This window comes from Ovis aries, chromosome 7, assembly GCF_016772045.2.
Source record: "Ovis aries strain OAR_USU_Benz2616 breed Rambouillet chromosome 7, ARS-UI_Ramb_v3.0, whole genome shotgun sequence".
Classification (NCBI taxonomy): domain Eukaryota; kingdom Metazoa; phylum Chordata; class Mammalia; order Artiodactyla; family Bovidae; genus Ovis; species Ovis aries.
In genome coordinates, this window is record NC_056060.1 from 26466901 (window position 1) to 26489342 (window position 22442).

At 52.6% G+C, this 22442-nt stretch overlaps 3 protein-coding genes across 5 annotated transcripts; 2 read left to right on the plus strand and 1 right to left on the minus strand.

The window, feature by feature from the left end:
- Positions 1 to 832: 832 nt before the first annotated feature.
- On the plus strand, positions 833 to 8009 carry LPCAT4 (lysophosphatidylcholine acyltransferase 4). The gene is made up of 14 exons (XM_027971651.2): positions 833 to 1041; positions 2291 to 2433; positions 2767 to 2987; positions 3259 to 3371; positions 3512 to 3572; positions 3858 to 3916; positions 4111 to 4145; positions 4658 to 4712; positions 4841 to 4923; positions 5197 to 5322; positions 5672 to 5804; positions 6953 to 7051; positions 7333 to 7510; positions 7718 to 8009. Exons 1-14 carry the CDS (start codon positions 928 to 930, stop codon positions 7870 to 7872), a joined length of 1575 nt encoding a protein of 524 aa, XP_027827452.1. The 5' UTR covers positions 833 to 927; the 3' UTR covers positions 7873 to 8009.
- Positions 8010 to 8883: 874 nt separating this feature from the next.
- On the minus strand, positions 8884 to 20924 carry NUTM1 (NUT midline carcinoma family member 1). 3 transcript variants are annotated; one of them, XM_060419030.1, is made up of 9 exons: positions 20387 to 20924; positions 20241 to 20302; positions 19157 to 19337; positions 16832 to 17540; positions 13842 to 13970; positions 12585 to 12724; positions 11814 to 12097; positions 11459 to 11575; positions 8884 to 11111 (listed from the first exon to the last, which is right to left on the minus strand). In XM_060419030.1, exons 3-9 carry the CDS (start codon positions 19293 to 19295, stop codon positions 9123 to 9125), a joined length of 3507 nt encoding a protein of 1168 aa, XP_060275013.1. In that variant the 5' UTR covers positions 19296 to 19337; positions 20241 to 20302; positions 20387 to 20924; the 3' UTR covers positions 8884 to 9122. The 3 variants fall into 3 exon arrangements, with proteins under 3 accessions (XP_060275013.1, XP_060275014.1, XP_060275012.1); XM_060419031.1 differs by lacking the exon at positions 20241 to 20302 and having other exon boundaries at positions 19157 to 19252; XM_060419029.1 differs by lacking the exon at positions 20241 to 20302 and having other exon boundaries at positions 11450 to 11575; positions 19157 to 19252.
- Positions 20925 to 20961: 37 nt separating this feature from the next.
- NOP10 (NOP10 ribonucleoprotein) lies at positions 20962 to 22022 on the plus strand. Its single transcript, XM_004010414.4, has 2 exons — positions 20962 to 21065; positions 21639 to 22022. Exons 1-2 carry the CDS (start codon positions 21012 to 21014, stop codon positions 21777 to 21779), a joined length of 195 nt encoding a protein of 64 aa, XP_004010463.1. The 5' UTR covers positions 20962 to 21011; the 3' UTR covers positions 21780 to 22022.
- Positions 22023 to 22442: the final 420 nt, after the last annotated feature.

Here is a 22442-nt window from a genome sequence, read left to right on the forward strand (position 1 = left end):
TATGAGTTTTCCAGGGTAGTTTGGGAATGAAGGGTATTCCTTTGTCCTCTCAAGCAGTGGAGAGAGGAAAAGAGAGAAATAGAAAGACAGGAAAAAGAGACACGTATCCCAGCTTTCCAGGTTCTCACTGCCCGTCCCTAGCCAGCTCTAGTTGGGCTCTTATAAGTTTGTGACCCGAGTCTGCATGGCTCAAGGAGTCCTTACAACCGACAGGCAGCCCTGCCTAACGAAGGTAGTACGCGGACGCCGAGCTGTGAGACACAAGGCGGTCGCCAGAGGGCGCGAGCGTCCAAGTTCACGCGCGATGGCGTCGACACGACCAGGAAGGAAAGGTGGTCGGCCTCCGAGAGATGGATGGGGCTCGGGAGTCACCGGGACAGCTCGGGCCAGCGTCGCCCGGGAGCTGCGGGCCTCCGCGCACTGAGCGCCCACCGTTCCTTGCTCATCCGCCGGAGGGCCCCACCCTATCTGCGCTTGCAGGGTGACCTCCACGCCCGGGCGGGGTCGTAGGGCGTTCTTCGCTTCGCTCGCTCCCCGCGGCCCTAAACCCGCTCCGAGCCGGAGGCCTGCGGGGAGGCGGAGGCCGAATCTTCCCAGAGGAACTCCCAGAGGGCCAGGCCAGGGAACAACCTGCAGGCGGACATTGCGCTCCCGCAACCCGCAGCCTCGTAACAATGGCCCGAGGGGCTGCGGCCGCGGCTGCGGTCGCGGAGGAGCCGGAGCACCCGGGCGCTGGAAGCCCCGCCCCTCGGCCGGCTCCCTGACAACGCGGGCCCGGCAGCGCCGCCTGCTCCCCGCCCCTCGGCGCCCCGCACCAGGCGGGGCCGCGGCCAGAGCGCCACCGCCGCTGCAGGCGCAGCCGCTGCTCTGCAAAGAGGGGCCCGGGGCCGGGCCGGGGCGCCCGCCCTCCCACCTTCTCCCGCCGCTATGAGCCAGGGAAGTCCGGGGGACTGGGCCCCCCTCGACCCTACCCCCGGACCCCCAGCGCCCCCCAACCCTTTCGTGCACGAGTTACATCTCTCCCGCCTCCAGAGGGTTAAGGTAAGGTGTGGGCGGGGGGCGCCCGGAGGACTCGCGCGGATAGAAAAAGGAGGCCTTTAGAGCCTTGACGCAGATGGGGATGGAGATCCAGGAAGGAGGTTGGTGAGAGGCTAGCCGGGCGGGGAGTCCGGGGTTCGCACGTGGGGGGCGGCGGGGGTGGTCAAGGAGTCCTGGAGAGGACGCGGGCTTGGGCGATAGGCAGGCTGAAGGTGTGTGAGAATTGACTAGGTGAGCCTGGAGAACTGCAGGGGACCCAGCGGTGGGCGAGATGGAGAACCCTGGAGACTGCGGATTACATCCTGCGGATGCAGATGGGCTAGAATGGAGTTGGAGGCTACGAAGAGCGGGGGTGGGGGCAGAGGCGTGCTGAGTGCTTTTCCGAGGCTCTGACATGGAAGAGCTTGCTGGGCCCGGAGCCTGCACCCCCTGCGCCCTTCCAGCAACCCCACTTTGCACTACCCTCTCCTCCACGCGCATTGCAGCACCTCATGGTGGGGGCGGGGAGGGAAGTAAAGAAGGGGGTTGGCTACAGGAAGTGGAGGGCCGCAGGGGCCTGGGGGAGCTGCGGAATGGTGTGAGAAGGGAGTGTCCAAGGTTTCTTTTGCTTTCATCTCCCCTGAGGTCGGCTCCTGGAACTCGGTTTGTTTACCTGCACGTTCCCCAGGGCAGCCCCTGAAGTCACCCTGGCAACCCCTGCCGTGTGGAGTAAGGCCGAACTCTTTTTCTCCCCCAAGTTCTTAGAACTGGGGGCGTGCTGCTGGGCAGAACTAGAGACTGGCCTGGGTCTGAAAAGTGGACCTCTCTGTTTTCTGGCCTCTACCTCCCAGGCCCACAATGAAAAGGACTATGCACCTGGTTTCTGCTGGACGTGGGATCTATTTATGGAAGAGAGTGGGGGGAGGAGGAACTATCTCTAGCCTACTCTACACCAAACACAGTGCTGGGCGCTTTCACACTGGTTATCCTTGAATCCTCTTAACAGCCTTTTAATTTTGTAGATGTGGTGGGGACCAACTGAAAGACACGAAAATGAGGCCACTGATCTATTAATCGTTTATCCTCTTTCCCTTATTGGTATCTTCATCCCACCTTGCGTTCCAATCCCATCTCCTGTTCCCACACTACTTATCTGCTGATCCACAGGGGTGGGGTTGATGGCCCTCTGCTCCTGGGTCCATCCTTGTTGGGGGGGAAGCCTGTAAGGAGCATCTCACAGCCCTGAAGTGGCCTTTTCTCCCACCCTCTGCAGTTCTGCCTCCTGGGGGCACTGCTGGCCCCCATCCGAGTGCTGCTGGCCTTTATCGTCCTCTTCCTCCTCTGGCCCTTTGCCTGGCTGCAAGTAGCTGGTCTTACTGAGGAGCAGCTTCAGGAGCCAATTACCGGATGGAGGAAGTAAGTGGGGCATCAGCCCCCAAAGACCCAATTTCTGCTTTCTCTTCCCTGCTATCCATCTGCTCCCTCTTTGAGAACAGGATGAGGGAGGGTTCTGAAATTCTCCTACCCAGGCTGGGTAGGTGAGATGAATCAGCCAAGCTCAAACCCTGGTACCCCGGACCTTAACTCTAAACGATGCACCCGGATATGTCCCAGACTAACCGAGACTTTAGCCTCTTGGCCAGGTAACAGAGGGCAAAAGAAGGGCACCTGCTTTCCTGGGTGTCTGAGCTTGGGGCTGAGTGAAGGTCAGGATAGCTGCCTCCACTGATGCCCAGCTTTGCCCTGCAGGACTGTGTGCCATCATGGGGTGCTGGGCCTCAGCCGCCTGCTCTTTTTCCTGCTGGGTTTCCTCCGGATTCGCGTTCGGGGCCAGCGGGCCTCTCGCCTTCAAGCGCCTGTCCTGGTTGCCGCCCCTCACTCTACTTTTTTTGACCCCATTGTTCTGCTGCCCTGTGACCTGCCCAAGGTTGTGTCTCGAGCTGAGAACCTTTCCGTTCCCGTCATTGGAGGTGAGAAATTAAGAGGAGTGAAGGGGAGAGATGGCTACTCTGGGCAAAAAAAGACAGGAGTCAGAGACTCTGGAGAGAACTGGTCCCAGATAGAGAAGGGAGAAGTTAGAAGCCATATCGACTGATACTGGCAAATGAAATGCAAATTAATACTATTTGTGAAGCAGCCTTTTAGATTCTGAGCTCTGTGCTTAGAAGGGAGCAGGAAGCTCCGGTGTTAGTGCCCCTGGGGAAGAACCAAGTGACCCCTTGTATTCTGTCTTTACCCCAGCCCTTCTTCGCTTCAACCAAGCCATCCTGGTGTCCAGGCATGACCCCGCCTCCCGGCGTAGAGTGGTGGAAGAGGTCCGGAGGCGGGCTACCTCCGGAGGCAAGTGGCCTCAGGTGAGTCCAAGGTCGGAGGACCCCCTTCTATTTTACGTGCTCCTGAAGACGCTTCTCTTGCCTCTTCTCCCCTTCTACCCACCTCATTCTGGTCCCTTGATCTGCCCCCCTCCCCTCCACCCCCCCCCCCCCACCACCAGGTACTGTTCTTTCCTGAGGGCACCTGTTCCAACAAGAAGGCTTTGCTGAAATTCAAACCAGGTGAATAAAGCAGCAGTAGATGGGAGGGCTGTAGGAAAGGAGGCCCCATATATGGAGAGGGACTTTGGAATAACCCAAGAAAAGTGGTGGGGTGGGGGAGGGAGGGAGATAGAGAACCTCCTAGCTGATGCTGGAAAGTCTCCAGGAGGCAGAGGAAATTATAAATGAAATGGAACCCAGCCAGATTTCCTTGTGGAGCTGATCCAGACCCCTGTACTCCATGCCCTCCAGCTGCCTCCATGCACTAACCTCTGCCTTGGGGGTTGGGGTGGAAATGGGATTTAGGAGCCTTCATCGCGGGGGTGCCCGTGCAGCCTGTCCTCATCCGCTACCCCAACAGTCTGGTAAGTCGTCATCTGGGGGAGGGAGGGCACAAGTCCACCCTGAATGGGAGTAAGTGAAAACTGCTCGTGGTGCTGCAACAAGATATGTGTGTGGAGGTGGGGCTTGATCGGGGCGCAGGCCTCTGCTCAGAGAGGATTAGTCAGTTCAGGGAAGAAAAGTAATGCCTTTCTCCTCACCTCTGCTTCTCCCACAGGACACTACCAGCTGGGCTTGGAGGGGCCCTGGAGTGTGAGTAGTGGTATTCCTGGGGGTGAGGGTGGGGAGTGGGGACCGTCTTCTACCCTCCAGACAAAGTGAATCACTCTTGTTCATCCCTGGAACTGAGAGAACTCTAGAGAAGGGAATGCCATATCCCTTTGTTTTGTCCTGATCTCCTGAGATATTATCAGAAAGTGCCCTCAGCTATCCCTGCTAATCATTCCTGCTGTGCTTATGGTGCCTTTTGACCCACTTTGCAGCCTTTTCTACCTCGGTTATCCACAGCACCAGGCTTGCTCCTTCTCGTGGTTCCTCAAACCCCTCACCTATACTTCTTTCTCTGCCAGGACCCTGCAGCACTCTCTTATCCCACCTACCACCTTTCTGGCCCTTCTATCTCCCAGCTACATACTCATCCAGCTGACTCTACAGCTAGTAGCTGATTTTTATATCAGTGGGCAGAACTTTGCCACTCCCATCCTTGGGCTGGGGGATGCCCGTAGTTAGAGATTGGTGAGCATCTGAGGTCTCTTTTCTCTTAGACTCAAAGTCCTCTGGCTCACAGCCTCTCAGCCCTGCAGCATCGTGGATGTGGAGGTATGACTCCCAGGGGTGGAGTAGGAGAGCAGCCATCGGCTGAGCTGGGGATCTTTAGGGAAAGAGGGTGGGAGTGGTCACCCCTAACTTGGAAGTCCTGATGAGAAGCCTGTGTATGTGTGTTTCAGTTCCTACCTGTATACCGCCCCAGCCCGGAGGAGAGCAGGGACCCCACCCTCTATGCCAACAATGTCCAGAGGGTTATGGCACAGTGAGTGTCCCATGGGGTGTTTCCCAAAAGCAGATACACAGGGCAGAGGAACCATAGGAAGGGGAGGAGAGCTGAGTGAGGTTTTGAGGCAAAACTGTAGCAGGGGAGGCAGTCGGTCAGGAGGAAGGGCTATTGGTAGCTGATGTGTGAGGGGTGGGAGAGTGAAAGGGGCCTGATCTCCTCTCCCTGGTCAGCAGGCCAGAATCAGTAATGAACCCTCAGACGTGCCTTCTAACTCAGTCCCCCTGCATTCCGTCCCTCTTCATCCTATAGGGCCCTAGGCATTCCAGCCACCGAGTGCGAGTTTGTAGAGAGCTTGCCTGTGATTGTGGTGGGCCGGCTGAAGGTGGCCTTGGAGCCACAGCTCTGGGAACTGGGCAAAGTGCTTCGGAAGGCTGGGTAAGTGACCTTGGAGATGAGGGTATGGCTAAGAGGAAAGGAGAAGAGAAAAGGGAGAATGGGTAAGAGGAAGAAAAGTCCTTAGAAAGAAAAAAAAAAGTAGGAAGATGAGAATTTTTTGAAAGATAATGGAGTAAAAGGAAGGAGGAAAAAAAGATACATAATAACCCCAATGACAAAGGTAGGAATGGCTTTCCAGGTACTATGATGAGTCAGAGTACCTCTTGGAAAAACACCAGATGTACCTGTGCTGGGAGGATTCTTGGGGCTGGGGCCAACGTGCTGGTGGGTGGTGTTTCCAGAAGAAAACTGAGTCAGTGCTGCACCTTCGACAACAATTCCCTTGTAGGCTCTCCCCTGGCTGTGTAGACGCTGGGACAGAGCCAGGCCGGAGTCGAAGGATCAGTCAGGAAGAGTTTGCCAAGCAGCTACAGCTCTCTGACTCCCAGACGGTGGCTGGTGCCTTTAGCTACTTCCAGCAGGTAAAGAGACTGGGATGCTCAAGATTTTAAGGACAGTATCCCAGGGGCTGTGTGGATGGCGCATCTGGAGTGTGGGCTGGATGCTGTAATAGCTGTTGGTAGACAGACATCTTCCGAGGTCCCCCTGGGAGATTCTTTTTTTTTATACATTGAGGAGCAGTGTTTTAGTCATTGTGGGAAAGAATGATGGAAGAACAATGGTCGGTGAGACCCATTAATTTTTGAGACATACTGGAGATGGGGATCACATGACTTTGTGAGCACTGGGTGGGGAAGGTGACATGGAGGAGACAACACTGGACAGGTTAGACAGTTGAGAGTTTAAGACCCAGAAGTATCTGTAATACTTGGGCAGATTTTTTTTTAATGTCTCAGAGCTTCTCTGGAGGATTCCTGAACTTTCTCAAGAATTTCGATGAGCCATATATTTCCTGGGACTTAGCCAGGTTGTCCTGTCGAATTATAATAGCCTCAGATGATTCGTAATGTTCATGAACAACTCCCAATGGTCCTAAGGAGTTCTTTTTGATCTAAGATGCAGACCATACTTCTCAACATCCTCTGAAGGGACAGAGAGTGACCCAGATGTGCTGATTCCTTAGACTGGGGCAGACTGTCCCTGAAAGGAGCTTCCCATCATAACCTGTAGCCGAGCAGAGCCAAAACCCAGGTGCCCTGGTCCCCCATAGACATAGCACAGCCGGCATCCTCAGGTTCGCTTTTTTTTTCCTTGGTAAGACATTTTGCCAGGGGCCCCCTGTTATTAGTTTGCTGGACCAGTTCTCCCACACAGGCCGAGTCAGAAGAGAACCAGTTTTTCCAGCTTGGGGTCCGAAATGCCCTGATTGTATATCAGAAATGATGGTAACTTAAACATACCTGAGGGATTCCATCATTCCTAGGAGATCCCTTTATAGGAGAGCTTTGTCACCCAGGTGACTTGAAAAGGTATAGTATGAGCGAATCCATGCCTCGAGAGAACTGTCAGGGAACCTGGAGAGTTTAGGGCCCACAGTTCTGAGGCAAGCAGACCCAGGACAGGGGTCACCTCCATGCCTGCTGAGAGGAGTGGGGAGCCGAGATCAAGAGCAGGAGGGTGGATACGGGGTTGGTCCCTACATTGCCTTGGTTTCTCTCCCACCCTCCAGGATGCCGATGGTTTGGTGGACTTCCGAGACGTGGCCCTGGCATTGGCAGCTCTGAGTGGGGGCAGGAGCCTGGAGGAGCTGACTCGCCTGGCCTTTGAGGTATCAGGACGTTGTGGGGGTCAGCCCCAAAGTGCCTATGCTCACCCCACCCACGGTGAGCTGTTCCCAGGAGCTTCTGGCTAGTAGGTGCTCGGTGGCCACCCCAGTGCCAAACTGTCTGAACTGCAGAGCCCCAGCATCTCTGCTGAGGCTTTACTGGGAACAGGTAGATGGAAGCAGCTGTGACCATTATAATTCCAAAAAAAGGAGGAGCCTGTCAGACAGACATGCAGGGTGATGTCCCAAGGAAAGAGCTTGACCTGCCTCCCTTTTCCTCCCAGCTCTTTGCCGAGGAGCCAAAGGAGCAGGCTAAGGAGCAGGCCAAGGGGCCCGGCCGCCTGCTGTACAAAGACGGTTTCAGCACCATCTTGCACCTGCTGCTCGGCTCACCGCGCCCCGCTGCCAGGACTCTGCATGCTGAGCTGTGCCAGGCGGGGGCCCGCCAGGGTCTCTCCCTCTGTGAGTCATCCCCTGCAGGCCCCATGCAGGCAGTCGGGGTGTCAGCAGCACAGGGCTGGGGGCCGGCTCGGGGGGATCAGGACATCCTCAGGGTGAGGCTGGGAGAATACTGTCAGGGAGGTAGGGGACAGTACTTTGGCTTTGAGACAGTGAGGAGGGCCAGGGATCTCTTCCCTCTCCTCCTTAGGTCTTTCCTTTCCCCTCCAGGTGAGTTCCAGGACTTCTCCCTCCACCACCCGCTCCATGGGAAGCTCTTCAGCACCTACCTGCGCCCCTCCCAGACACCACCCGCCTCCTCCCCAGGCAGCACCACCGCTCTGGCCAATGGGACTGTGCAAACCCCTAAGCAGAAGGGCGACTGAGCACCTCGACCCCACCGCCCTGCCAGCTCGCACCCGCTCACTCAGGGCAGCGCCAGGGGCCACCCCCGGGCCTCAAGCCCACCTCTGTCCTGCTTGACTTTTCATTATTGTCGTTGATTTTTTTAAGTTGGTTTTCATTTTTCGTTTGTTTGGTTTTATTTTGTAAGAAACTATTTTATATATAAATATATATCTATATCTATTTAAAAAAAAACCAAAGCTCAGTCACATTGATGGTATCATAAGCTGGGGAGGAAAGGAAGGAATGGTTGCAGGCCACCCTGGGAAGACCCCCGAAGGTTCCCAAGGCCAGATCTCTTGGACACAGCTGATTAGTCCTCACTTGCCGGTGGATGGATCATGCGGATCTGGTATCTTCCATCTTGTTGCCACAGCCTGTAACAGGCCTCCTCCTGCACCTCTTTTCAGCCTGTTCCCTCTTGTTCTGTCCTCATGAAAGAATAGCTGACCACCACTTTATATTTAATAATCATACTAAGGCTGATGCCCCCATGGTCGGGGCAGAGAGCTGTGTCAGGACCCAGCCGTTCTACTGCAGCTCAGACCTGCCAGTCCAGAGTTTCTGCCATACTATGAATTGGGGACATACAAGTCCCTTCTGTCCAGCTTCTTTTCAAGGAACAAGAATAGCCCCCACCTATAGAAGGTGGTATGTCTAGGCACCATTTTGGAAATAGGTTAAGGAAATAGAGCTCTATCCCAGAAATCTGACAGGTTAAAAAGAAGCAGTTTTCCATCTAGGGACTTTTAAGGGAGACAGATCATGGCAGGATGTCCAGAGAAGCCCTCCCAACACCACGTCCAGGCTTCTGATGGAGGAATACAGTAATCACAGGACCCTCAGCACCAGGTTCATCAGGATACCTCAGTAAGGTTGGAGGCTAGAATGCCATCTGGATCCATTAAATCCGAGGCCGCCCCCACCGCCTTTCTCCTTTTTAGCATCTCACCCCATCTAGCAGCAAAGAAGTTAAGGGCACGTGGAGAACATTTTCCAACAACAAAATCTTTATTTTTTTTTTTCTCATACAACTTCCAAAGGTACTTCCCCTGACCTCTCACCCAGGGGACCACCTCCAACCAAGCCAGCGTGACACCCCTCTGCCCCAGGCGCAGAACAAAACAACAGGGTTGAGAGCAAGTGTTCACAGGCTGCCAGGGAGAGTCTACTCCCTGGGGGCCCCCACCCACAGGGATTGGCAGGTGGGACAGGATGGCCTGGCTGCCCCCTACTGGCTGCGACGCCGTTTCTTCCTCCTGCTCTTGGAGAAACCATCACGCTTTCTTTTACGAGGCTGTGAGGTGCGAATCACTCCCAGAGCCACTGGTTTCTCCCCAGGCGCCCCAGGTTCATCTCCCCGTAAAGGCCTCTTTTCAACAGGGACTGGTCCTCCAACTAGGGCTTGCTTCCCAGACTCGGCAGCAGGAGGCTGGCCGAGGCCTATTGGCTTAGGAGCAAGGGAGTGCGATAGTCTCTGGGTCCCCTGAGGACGCCCTGAGGCGAGCAAGCCTGAAGCAGGGCGAGAAGGCGAGAGGCTAAGTTTAGAGGCTAAGAGGTAGGCAAAGTTGGAGAGCTCCTTGTCTTCCTCCTCCCCTTCCTCCTCGGCTTTGGCCCCATCTGCTGAACTGCATGCTTCAATAACAGGAGAGGTTTCTCTCGCAACTAAGGCATCCCTGGTTCCCCAGCTGGGGGAAGTGCTTCTAAGGCCCTGGTGAGGAGGTATTGATTTAGGGTTCCCATGGCCAGAAGATTGTTGATCCCCTTGTAAGGGAGCAAGTTCTTTAGGCTCAGATAAATCAGTATGCTCCCTGCCTTCTCCTTGGGGGTCATAAGAATTAAAATTTAGGGGGCAAATATCCTCGCTGACCCCCAGCTGGAGGCCACAGGCATCCCTAACATCTAGTATGTCAACATACGTGGTGTCCAACAGAGGAGAAACAGAATTGCCACTGCTCCCTGCTTCTGGGCTGGCCTCAGGAAAGGAGGTGTCCTGGGTCCCCAGGATAAGGATACTGCCTTGACTTGCAGGCAGGAGTGTTTCTTTAGAAGACCCCAGTGTAGAGGCCCCGATTCTGTTCTCTAGCAAATGGGGGCAATCTTCAGGCCACAGATCACGCGGACCCTGCAGAGTCCCAGGGCTCTGTGCCGTGTCCTTTCTAGGCCTCGAGGCCGGGCTACTGGCCATCTGAGGTTCCATCAGGCCACGATAGTTTCTGTCTTCTAGGGCAGCTGTGGCGTCTGTGTCTGCACAGGGAACTGCACTGCTTCCCACGTCCCCAGGTGCCAGGGCTTCTCTGGGACCCAGGGAAATTCTGCTTCTAGAGCCCAATGCCTGGCCACCCCCCTGAAGCTCGGTTACACACTGCCCCTCATGGAGGCTCTCTACGACCTCCTCCATCTGTAAGGGCAACTCCAAGTCAACAGTATCCGTCTCACTGCTGAGCCACAGCCTCGGGCTGAGAGAAGCCCCGGCCTCATCCCTGTTCCCAGCTGGTCTAGGTGAAGGGTTCTGATCATAACTCTGAACTGGGGGGAGACCACTCTCATCTCCCCACGTGGCCTCTGAAGAGCCTTTCTGGGACAATACCGATGGCTGCATGCTCTGAGGAGTCACTCCAAGACCCTCTACCTCTTGTCCTGGGGGCAGCCCCAGAGTCTGCTTTTCTAACCCCTGTCCTTGCAGAGGAGCCAGCCCGGCAAGTCCAACATCCAAAGTGGGAACGAGCTCTAGCTGGGGGCCTTCCTGCCAGCGAAGGGTCTCAGAAGTCCTGTCAGTGCCCAGGGAGCGCCCAGGGGACCCAGCACCTCCCAGGAGGTCATCCTGCAGTGGGGATATCTGGTTTGTAATCTCCCCAGACACTCTTCTCTCTATACTCAGGGGCCCTTGAGTTCCCTGTGGAGCTGCAAGTTCTAGCTGCAGGCCCCAGCCACTGGGGGTTGGCAGGGTGTTCCCATCCCTGCCCATCACCCTCAGGCTACGTAGGACCCGCTCCTGCCCACCAGACACTTCTCTTGCCCGCTCTCCGAGAGAAGCAGCCTTTCCAAGGAGGAGGGAGCCCCCAGCCCCCCGAGGCCCAGGTGAGGGCCGAAGCCGCCCACCCCCATCTTCATCCTCATCAGAAATAGAAGGACTTGAATCTGACTGGGCTCCACTGCAACTTGGAGGTGCCTCGGCCTCCTCCTCCTCTTCCAAGGCCAGGAGTCGCTTCTGGACCAGCTGGAAGGAGAATGGACAAATAGTGGTCTATACGTGGTTGTGAGAAGGGGTGGCAGGCCGGGTGGGAGGAGGTGGTATTTAGGCAGGACCCGGGGATACAAGCAAGTGGCTTAAGTGATGGTATCAAAGCCAGGTGCCCCGCTCTTTTTCTCCACCTTATTGGGTCTTATTCCCGCAATGCTCTGAGCCCTAAACTCCCCTTTTTCGTGGTCCTCGTCTGTTGTTCTACACCCAAAGCTGGATGCTAAAGCTGTCCCTCTCCAGAAGCCGCATCATCCAAGACAGTGTAAGGCTAGACGAAGCCACGTAAGTTTTTCATTCTGATATTCTCTACCTACCAGGTTTACCTGGGCAAGACTGAGTCCTTCTTCTTGTTCCAGCTCCTCAATTAAGGCTAAGGGATCCCTCTGTTGTTCTGGGGACAGCAGATCTGCCAAAAACTGAGGGTGAATGACAGCTTCCACCTGGGGAACAGAAATGAAAGTGATGGGAGTCATAGAGAGGAGGTAATATGAACCAAGAGGCAGTCACGCACCTCCCTACTCACCACCCTCTACCTGGGTGGTTGGAAACCACCAGCTACACACTTTCCCCAGCACCGAAGAGAGTCTAGTTCCCAAAGGCCTCGGGCAAAACCATAGATCTTCCCTGGAGTTCCCACCCCAGGGTCTGCTAGAAACCACACCCCCTGGGCTAGCCCACCTTGGAGACAAAGACCTGCTGAGAACACAGCTCATCGATATAGCTCAGAAGACCAGCATCTGGATAGATCCCTTCCTCTTGCTGCTGTCCTTGCTCTTCCTGTCTCCCATCTGACTCCTCAGTGGCCGAGTGGCTCCCCACCAGCCCTTCCATGATGTCGGCGTACTCTTTCACCGCTTCTGACGGGATCTCCTTGGGGGCCTCAGGGGCTGGAGGCCTCTGGGTTTTGCGCTGCCGCCGGCGGGGAGCCCGTGCTTTGGAGGCTGCCTTCTTGGGAATGTACACTGAGGGGCAAGGCGGGAAGCAGAAATGGGAAGCAAAAACGGGAAGCAGTGCTGAGACCTCGGCTCCTGCCTCCCACCCTCTCCCACCCCTGCTCCCGGCTTGTAAGGGCAGTGACCTGGGTACACAGATGGTTCCAGACTGGATTTGGCCGACCTAACAACAGTACCAGCTAGGGGAGAATACTTAGGACCTGGAGGGTCTGAGAATCTGGAGGAGGATTCTCAGAACTCCTGAAATTCCAAAAAGCCCCCTGGTCCAGCCCTCATTTGTTAGGCAGATGAGGCATCATGTGCCTCAATTACAGTCTCAGTGAGAGAGCTGTTGGTTTACTTGGCCAAGATCAATATCTAGTTTGGGACAAAGGGAACTTATGCCTGTCCTGTTTGGAACATCACATGCCACTCCCTGGATGGAAGTGACTGGTTTCTGTGTGACTCCCTCTGAGCTTCTGGCCCACAGGCTCCTGTTGGCATTGGGTGGCCTTACCTGGCTGCGGGCAAACCTCAGGGACAGGTGGTCCCGGAGGATCAAGTTTCAGAGGGGCTGCAGGAGGCAGGCTCTGGGGCCCACTCATCAGTTGTGTGTTCTGAATCTGCATCTCCTCCTCGGCCTCAAACTCCATGAACCTGCAAGGGGGGGCAGAAGGCCCAGGCAGTGCTGAGAAGACCATGATTCATTAAAAACCCAGGGCATCTGCTCACAGACGGCCGAATGAATAACAGTTCTGGAAAACCCTCACCAGGTCACCACATAGCCCCTCTCCCTGCAGTTGTCACTTAGAAAGCTTATTAAGAAACTAATCTTAATAAAAAGAAAAGAATCTAGAGCTTGTAAGCTTTACAGGACAAAATCATGGCTTTTTCATACCCTATCCCACTCAACGTCGAGGGTATACAGATTAATAAAACCTTGTTGAGTTCAGTCAGGCCCGTGCCGCACCTGGCAAGATCCCCTCCTCAAGGCCTCATCTGCCCATGCCTACAACCATAAAGCATGGCTGCATTCTTGAAGCCGAGTCAGAGTTGCAATTCAAGGAAGTTCCCACTAGGAGGCAGTGCTGTGACCCAGAAGGCCTGAGGCTGGGACTCGGGTCCCAGAAGGGTCAATCTAGGAAGTCTGGGTCCAGAAGATTCCAGGGAGAAAGTGATAGCCAAGCTTGGAGGATAGGGTTCATTTTCCTGAGTTACTTTTTTAACCAAGGAGATTATCATGGAGGAATGGGGGATATGAGCCAGAAGACCACCCTGGACATCCATCCAGGACCTTCCCCAGACAAACCTCCTTAAGAAAAAGCCCTCCCCTGAGGCAATGGGCTAAACAATTCCTGCACCACTGTTTCCACAGGAGTGGTGACCCCAAGGTGCCACCTGGTCAGTGAGGTAGAAAGAACATGCCTAGCAGGGCGTAAACCTCTCATCACTAGGTTCCCTTCAGTATAGGGTTTTTACACCAATTGGGATCCAATCCCATCCTAAGAGCTTCAGTATCAAAGCCCCTACATAACTCAAGATCTGGAGAAGGGAAAGCTTCCAAGAGGAGATAGACAGAAAAGTCCCAAGAGTCAAGATGGTGGGAGAAGCAGCAAGGATCCAGGAGACCCTCGCTAGTCTATACCCTTCCTCCAGCATCCCTTACAGGAACCACCCACAGCCCAGACCCAAGCCTCTCTTACCTGCCCTCAGAGTACCACCACCACCACCACCACCCCCGCCCCCAGGGAGAATGAGGGTTGCCGGGACTCACTTTTCTGCCATCTCATAAAAGATCATCCGGTCGAAGTTGCTAGTACGCTCCCACTCCTGCACAGCCCTGGGCAGTCCCTCCTCCAGGGTCATCGTGGGCTTCAGCCGGGCCAGGGAACGAAGCACTGGGCTAAAACCCCCATTGGGTCAGTCACAGTCTACAAGCGTACCTGCCACCCACCTGCCCTGACCCCCACCTCAGTGCCCACCCCCTGTCCCTCATCAGATCAGGCATCTCCAGGTCCCTGTCACATCCCACTGAGGATTAGACTCCAGACCCCCAACCTCCAGCCAGTCGTTTACCACACTGGTCTTTCTTCCCACTGAAATTTACAGTCCTCACAGAAAATCAGACAGTTCTTCTCCCCATCTTTTAAAATCAACTACCTTGAATTCTCACAGTACTATCTTCAACCAAACACAAGGAAGAAAGCATTCAGGTTATTCATTGTAAAGTAAGCTGAACCCTGCCCAAAGGCTCTTACATTTCCAAAAACAAACCGCACTCACAAACCCAAATGAATCTAATTAAAGCCTGTGGAGTGATTTTACTTATTGGTTTTTAAGCATTTTTTTGCCTCCAGGATACCCCTCACAATCAAATATCAATACTCTTTGAGCTCTTTGTGATTTATTTTTGCCTTTCTAACTTTCTGTGAATCCTCAATCATTATTGTGCCTAGAATCACCTGGGGAAGCTTGTTTTAAACATGGATCCCAGTGCCCCCCGAATCACCAGACTGAGCATTTTACCAGCCTCCCGGGTGACTGTGGCAGAGGGTCTGGTCCGGGGCCCCTGCCCAGAGCCCCTGAACGTAGGGAACAGAAATAGGTCAGGAGTGAGAAATTCAGATTCCCAGACTCTAAGACACCCAGAGCTGTCTGGAGAAAGCAGAGAGTGATCTACACCAAGGACTTTGAGGGAGCCTTTTGAATAATTCACTCCAGAGTCAGGAAGGAAAGGGAGATTCCCTTAGGGGTTCAGCCACTGGAGGAACATGATGTTCTTTTTTTTTTTTTTTCAAGTCCAGTAAGACATGTGTGTGTTAAGTCATTTCAGTCATGTCCAACTCTTTGCAACCCCACAGACTGTAGCCTACCATGCTCCTCTGTCCATGGGATTCTCCAGGCAATAATACCGGGGTGGATTGCCATTCCCTTCTCCAGAGGATCTTCCCAACCCAGGGATTGAACCCTTGTCTCTTAGATCTCCTGCATTAGCAGGTGGGTTCTTTACCATTAGTGCCACCTGAGAAGCCCAACGGTTAAGTGCGGGAGGTGGCATATTGTTATATGATGGTTTACACAAAATGCTGAGGGCTCAGTGCAGTTGAGGAAGGCAGAGTTCTTAGTGGGAAGAAGAGAAAATTCCCCAAATGGTCAATGACTTTGCTTTATAAACATTAATAGCCCGTGACCCTGGGCTCCCAGGCCAAGCATCCACTCGCACAGACATTCTGGCCTTTTGTGAATTCTTTTTCTCTTCTAGATTGCCTTTTTATAATAACAATAACAACAATAATAGCAGCTGCCATTTGATGAGGCATTCTCTGTGCTAGGCACTCCGCTAAGCATTTCACATACAGTAACTCATTTCATCTCAGCAACTCTCTGAGGTCAGTAACCATCCCCTTTCTAGATGTGAAAGCGGAGAGCAAAGAAACTAGTGCCAGGACCCAGGATGGCCCACCTAGTAAGTGGTGGGGCCCAGCACTTGACCAGTGAGTGAGCTCTAGACCAAGTATTAGTCTCTCAGTCGTGTGTGACTTTTTGACCCCACAGACTGCAGCCTGCCAGGCTCCTCTGTCCATGGAATTCTCTAGGCAAGAATACTGGAGTGGGTTGCCATTTCTTCCTGCAGGGGATCTTCCCAACCCACGGATTGAACCCAGGTCTCCTGCATTGGAGGTGGATTCTTTACCATCTGAGCCATCAGGGGAACCCAAGTGAGCTCTGCCACTTCCCTTCACTTGACTTATATTTCAACTTGACTTCTAATAAAACAGGGAGCTGTATGTGGAATTGCCTGGTAGTCCAGTGGCTAGGACTTGGCCCTTTCATTGCTGTAGGCCCTGGTTCAATCCCTAGATGGGCATCTAAGATTCCCACAAGCTGCTAGGCATGGCCCAAAACCCTGAAACAAAACAAAACAGGAGAGTAAATAGGGTGGCACATGAGCTCCGTGGCCTGGCACCACACCATCCTCCCTTCCCAGCGCACCTCATCCGAGTCGGTTTGGACAGTTCAGCTCCATGTCAAAAGATAATTAAGGGCTTCCCTGGTAGCTCAGTGGTAAAGAATCTGCCTGCCAATGCAGGAGACACGGTTCAATCCCTGATCTAGGAAGATCCCACATGCCTCAAGTCAACTACGCCCTGATTGCCACAACTATTGAGCTGTGCTCAAGAGCCCAGGAGCCGCAAATAATGAGGCCGGCCCACTCTAGAGACCGTGCTCTGCAGCAGGAAAAGCCACAGCAGTGAGAGGCCTAAGCACCAGAGCTGGAGAGTGGCCCCAGCTACAGCTAGAGGACAGCTCTCGCAGCAATGAGGACCCAGCACGGGCCAAAATAAATAGTAATTTAAAAAAAGAAAAAAAGCTAGTAAAATAGCACAAGAAGGCCCTGGCACTCCTTATTAGAGACCTGGGTTCCAACTACTGCTCTGAGCATTAGCCTTCTCATCCATAAATGAGGATGACCAGAAAAATGCCTGCTGGAATGTGAAGGATTGTGAAGATCACTTGAAAGAAGACACCTGAGACTTATTATCCTCTGGCACATGGGTAAAGAGATTGGTTGCATTGTTATTTTAATTCTCATAGCATCTTCATCACCCTCACGACCTGCCCTCAAGTATCCCTAAATAGCCTAACCACTTTGTCCTTCCCCAAACCCTCCTCATTTAAAAGCCTCTGGGATAATGAAAAAAATAAAAAAATAAAAAAAAATAAAAGCCTCTAGGATAATGAATCTTCGGTCTCCCCACTTACATAAGAAAGCAGGAAAGGGCCTCTGCATCAGGACTCTGGGATAAGTGCTTTCGTGCCAAGGCTTTGTAGCGCTGCCAGCGCCGGAAGTTCTCATAAACACCCTTGGAGGTATAGAAGAGGTCACCCAATGAGGGCTTGGGTCGGGTGGCTGTAGGACCTCCTTCCCCGGTTGTCCCTTGCGGCCCTGGCCAAGCCTTTTCTGGGGGTACGATGGGGGCCAGTTGGGCAGCTGGTGGTGGAGCCTGAGCAGGAAGGCACGGGACACCCTCCTGGTTCAGCCCAGCAGCCTTAGTGGGCAGAAGGGTCTTCACATTAGAGGCTGTCAGGAGCCCGGGGGCAGGACTCTCAGGACCCCCGCAGGGAGCGCCAGAGGCAATCCAACTGAGGGCGGTCTGAGTTAGGATAAAGTTCTGAGTCTGAGAGGGCTCAGCTGACCCCGCTTCTGTCTTGACTTTGACAATGACTTTGCCAGCTCCGGCTCCACTGGGGCCAGGGCCTCCATCCCCGGTCACCAACAACGAGCTGGGGAAAGCAGAGAGGACCAGAGGGTTGCCTGGAGAGAATGCTGAAGGCACAGGGGGCTGCGAGGGCGGCTCCCATGGTGGTGGGTCTGGTGGGCCAGGAGCAGGTTGGGGGAAGGTAAGTGCAGTGAAAGGAGACAGGGCGGTGCCAGGATTCATGGCCATGTCCGATCCTGGCAATGGAGATGCTGTAGAGACAAAAAGAGGGGATACAGTAGCAGAAAAAGAGACCAAGAGCTAGGTCATCTGAGTTCAACTCTAGTCCCTGAAGAAGCAGAGCACTGATTCTCAGTGAGTGAGTGAGTGGGAACACGTATATTTGCAAATGTCCCCCAAGTGTTTCTGATGTCCCTTACTCCCTGTTGAGAATGACTGCACTAGGGAAGTTGCAATGACTTTGGACCCACGAGCTCATACTCCATAATACATGCCACCCAGCATACAGGTACATTCCAAACACGTTCAAGCCACCTGGACCCTGCTCCCAGCTTCTCTGTGGTCCCTGCCACCACTCACAGAAGCACTCTTCCCAGGAGGGGATGTGTGGGTTAGAGGTTTTGTTCCCAGAAATTTTGTTACTTAGCAGCCAGGAATGACTAGAGGTAAGAGCCAGGAAGTGGGTAAAGGGAGGGCGGTGTGGGGAGGGAGGTTTCCAGAGCTTCAAGTAGATGCTAGACATACTATAATGTTTATCTGTGATCCTTCTGCTTGAAACTCCTAATGCCAGAAATTTAGGGTCCACTTTTGAAAGGCCCTGACCATGAAGTCTGAGACACAGTTCAGGGGCTATGTGGACTCTAGTCAAAGAGACCAAGGATAAATATATTAAAACGTGTACTTAATCAGGACATGTGTCTCCTAGGACTTTCAATAATAACAGATCATCTGCCTAATTTCAGGTTGCTCTCCTCCCCCTCTTAGATTATTCTGCTGGCAAATTAACAACGTTCAGCTTCTGCTGCTTCCTGACCACTGAAGGAGACAGGGAATACGAGCAGACTCTTCACCTCAGGCACAGAGCAGAGGACCAGGAATACTCCCTGAAGAACGGAACACAGTGAAATGGGTCTGAGGCCTGAGTTGCGCAAAAGGCAGAAAGTCAGAGCGTCTCAGGGAAGCCCCAGTCCTCATCTCTGCTAGAGTGACCCACCTCCCCTGACCCTGGGAAAGCAAGGAAAACTGCTCCCTGCACGAAAAGAGAAGCCCTCGCTGGGGCTGGAAGGAGACAGGAGGCTCTGAGCAGAGGCACTTACTGCACCTCCTCATCTAGCTTCTAGGAGGACAGTTCTCGACGGACTTGGCAACAGATGGCCCCACTGAACAGTTTTCCAGACAAGGCTTCCACTCCCTACACCCAGTAAAATTGAGAGCGGCCCTAGATCAGTTCTCTCAGGGCAAATTCTAGAGCAGCCTCCAATTGCCTAAAGAAGACACCAGAACTTGGGCCTTCCACTGGAACCCCCCTGTGTCCCCCATTCCACACACATCCCTGCCCCTGCCACACAAACACATGCTGAAGGTCACCCTCTTCCAGAGAAGCAAGTTGCTAACTACCATCCCTTCTCTCTACTCAGCACTTTCCTCAGAGGTGCTCTGATCTGCCACCTAGGAGGCCCCCTTCCTTCCCCAACCCCTAGTATTAACAGCACCATCTCCTCCCCCAGTGTGATGCCTCTGGTGGTGTCTGGTGTTCTCACATCCCTCTAGGTCAGCCCTGAGAGCTCGTCCCCAGGTAAAGTGTCAAGTTTTGAATCGCTAAAGAGGGAGCTGGTGGCAGAGGACCCTCCCCTACCGGCAGGCTCACCTCCATCTGAAGACATCGTCTCAGGTTTGGGCACTAACTGTGGCTGTCTGGAAGCCTCCAGAATGAGACAGGCAGGTCCAGGACCCAGAGAGTAAACTCCAGTCGAAACACAGGGATCCAAGGAAGGGAGGGTAAACATCAGATCAAAACAGAACTAGAATCTAGAACTCAAGGCATCATTCTACAGTGGGGGGAAGGGAGGGGGAAATGGGAAGTTAGGGAGATATTCCACAAAGGACTCTGGTATGTAGGCAGTAACCAGGAATGCCCTCCAAACCAGAGTATGGCGACACAATTGTGTATCTCTTCAGGACAACTTGCCAATTATTTCTCAGATTCCCAACCACGTAGTTTCACATCTTGGTTCCCTATACACTTCTTCACCAATATATCTAGTTTTGTGCCTTTCAATTCTACCCAGTTTTGTACCTGACTTCCTATTAACAGCAGACTGTGGCAAACTCTTGACAATTCAATGTTTGCTGTATTTTCTAAACCAAAATCAAAGCACATAGTCTATATATTTACGGATCAAGTGAACAGAATGTTTCAAATTAGGGTTGTCTCACAATATCAAGGGTGCTGATTTGCTGTATGTATATCATTTCCTTAGAAAGCTGTTTTGCAGTTCCCAAATAGACTATTACCATCACCTCTGCAGTCCACAAACAGCTCAGCCATACCCTGGGCTGAAAAGCTTCCCACTTAATCAAAAACTGCCACTCAGAGTAAAATTCCAAGACCCAAAAGTCTTTTTTGTTTGTTTGTTAAATTATTTTTGTGGTTTTAAATTTTGTTAAATAATTTTAATTTTTAAAATGGGTAGTACATCAGGACTGTTCAAAAGTCAGACTATTTAAAATGGAGTACACAGCAAGTCCACCCCCCGTCCTACTCCTTCTGGAACCAAGTTGAGCTCTTTATGCCGGAGGAAATCAGATTTATTCTGGATCCTCACTGAGATATTTTATACAACTACAAGCAAACACAAACTATACTTAAAAAAAAAAAAACCAACTTTAAGGTTTTTCTGGTTATAAAGCTGCATATATCTTCCAACGTTTTTCGCCATTATAAATCATACCGCAATGGTCACCTCGGTTAATGATATCTGGGTTCCAATTTTCATTTCTTTAAACCAGAATCCTATAAAGAGAATTTGTACGTTCTTTTAAAAATTCGCCATACCTCTAAGAGGCGCATCTTATCACGCTATTATTAGCTACTCACCACTACAGAGAGTTGAATTTGTGGCAGAGACCTGAGTTTGAATCTTGGGTCGACCACTAAAATATGCTTCACCGGTTTCGTAAAATAACTTCACGCTCTTTTCGCTGTGCAGAATATGGAATACCCATCGTGCATTTTTACCGCCAATGTTTGAAACAGGGCGAGAGAACCGGATGTAAAATAGGGGAAGGAAGAAAATCTTCTTTCTTTCCTAAGGTAAAGGAGGCTCTGGATCCTGGAGCCTTTAGTTCTGCAGGTACTAGAAACTCATTGCCTCTGAAATGGGTGTGCATCTTGAAATAAAAACAGGATAGTATTCAGTTATGTTTAATCTATATCCATCCCTACTCCCCTCTCTCCCTAGCAGTACCAGGCCCACAGTGGGCACACTGCACGTGTCGTACAACTCCTACAAGATTGCAACTGGGTTGCAACTGGTCACGTTCTGAGCTAGTGCGCCTCCTTCTGTCCGGCTGGAGAAAAGTCTAGATAAACTGGACTACAATTCCCGGCGTGCTTTCAGAGCGAGACTTCCGGCTGTACAGGAAGGAAATTGACCAACACGTGAGGCCTTCAGTTAGAGGCAGCTGCGGACAGAATTGGAACGTCCTGCTTTAGTGTGATCATGTTTCTCCAGTATTACCTCAACGAGCAAGGAGAGCGAGTCTACACGCTGAAGGTGAGAAGGGTAAACGGGCTGGATGTCAGCTTAGCGATGCATGTCATTGGAAGGAGCGGTCGGGAGAAGACAGTGAGTTGCCTAGCTGCTTGGGCGGGGGCGGGGGAGGGGGCGGGACTAGAAACTCCAGAAGCCGCGCGTGGTATTAATTAATGGAAGCAGAAATGCGTGGCTTCTAGATCTTACCGTCGCGTCTCCTGTTTTCATGTTTGCCGTTTTTGCGCGGCCCCTGATGTTGAAGCTCAAACTCCAATGCGTTGGCCACCTGATGCGAAGAGCTGACTCATTTGAAAAGAGCCTGATGCTGGGAAAGATTGAGGGCGGGAGGAGAAGGGGAAGACAGGATGAGATGGTTCATCACCGACTCCATGGACATGGGTTTGGGTAAACTCCGGCAGTTGGTGATGGACAGGGAGGCCTGGCGTACTGCGGTTCATGGGGTCGCAAAAAGTCGGACACGACTGAGCGACTGAACTGAACTCCCCATCCCAGCCTCCATCTCCCTTTTGAGGCCAGGGATTGCGTTTTCCCACCATTCCAGTGCTGAGATTATGTTCTTTCCTCCTCGAGCAGAAGCTTGATCCTATGGGACAACAGACGTGCTCGGCCCACCCTGCTCGATTCTCCCCAGACGACAAATACTCTCGACACCGAATCACCATCAAGAAACGCTTCAAGGTGCTCATGACCCAGCAGCCGCGCCCCGTCCTCTGAGGATGTCTTAACATTTCATGTGTCTTCTGCTGCCTGCCAGCACCCAAGAGACTTTCTGCAGCCAGGCTCTTCAGTCTGTGAGCCTGGAAGCTTGCTCCGACCCTTGCCCCTCGAGTCCGGTCTCATCTTTGCCTTCGATCATGCTTGTTGTGAAGCAGTCATGGTAGCATCCCCGTCCAAGGGAGATATCTGAATATTTTCGTACTTTGAATCACTGCCAGGTTATTAAAATGATTTCAAAGAGCTGTTATTTTGTATGTTGTGGGAAGAAAGGAGTGGTTTAAAAAAAAAAAAAAAAACGAGGGAAACGAGAGGGAAGAGTACCCCAGGGATACAAGACCACTTGGAAGAGAAACTTAGGCGACTGCTGTAGCAGTCGTGCTGTGCTGTGAGTCATAGCAGGGTGCTAGGGTAGGGGAAGAAAGCTTGAGAAAGACTTGTGCAACTGTTAGCATTAAGTAAGAAATACCCATGTTGTCAGTTAAGTAATTTTTTGTCCCTTGAAATGAAATTTCACTCAAAATGGAAGAGTTGCTTGAAAAATAATAGCAGCTATATGGGAGGAGGAAGATGTTGAATTGGAAGCCAGAAAATGAGTATTCACCCCTCTATAACTCTGAGAAAGTCAACCTGTTTAGTTCCGTTTTTCTCATCATTCCTAAG

Excerpts from the sequence above, each read along its gene's own strand:
- LPCAT4 (XM_027971651.2), top strand. The coding sequence starts at position 928 with ATGAGCCAGGGAAGTCCGGGGGACTGGGCCCCCCTCGACCCTACCCCC. Across the intron at positions 1,042-2,290 it reads CCCGCCTCCAGAGGGTTAAG|TTCTGCCTCCTGGGGGCACT; the intron begins GTAAGGTGTGGG and ends CACCCTCTGCAG. Across the intron at positions 5,805-6,952 it reads CCTTTAGCTACTTCCAGCAG|GATGCCGATGGTTTGGTGGA; the intron begins GTAAAGAGACTG and ends CCCACCCTCCAG.
- NUTM1 (XM_060419030.1), bottom strand. The coding sequence starts at position 19,295 with ATGTTTACCCTCCCTTCCTTGGATCCCTGTGTTTCGACTGGAGTTTAC. Across the intron at positions 12,725-13,841 it reads TTTTATGAGATGGCAGAAAA|GTTCATGGAGTTTGAGGCCG; the intron begins GTGAGTCCCGGC and ends CCCCCCTTGCAG. Across the intron at positions 11,576-11,813 it reads AGCAGGTCTTTGTCTCCAAG|GTGGAAGCTGTCATTCACCC; the intron begins GTGGGCTAGCCC and ends TCTGTTCCCCAG.
- NOP10 (XM_004010414.4), top strand. The coding sequence starts at position 21,012 with ATGTTTCTCCAGTATTACCTCAACGAGCAAGGAGAGCGAGTCTACACG. Across the intron at positions 21,066-21,638 it reads AGCGAGTCTACACGCTGAAG|AAGCTTGATCCTATGGGACA; the intron begins GTGAGAAGGGTA and ends CTCCTCGAGCAG.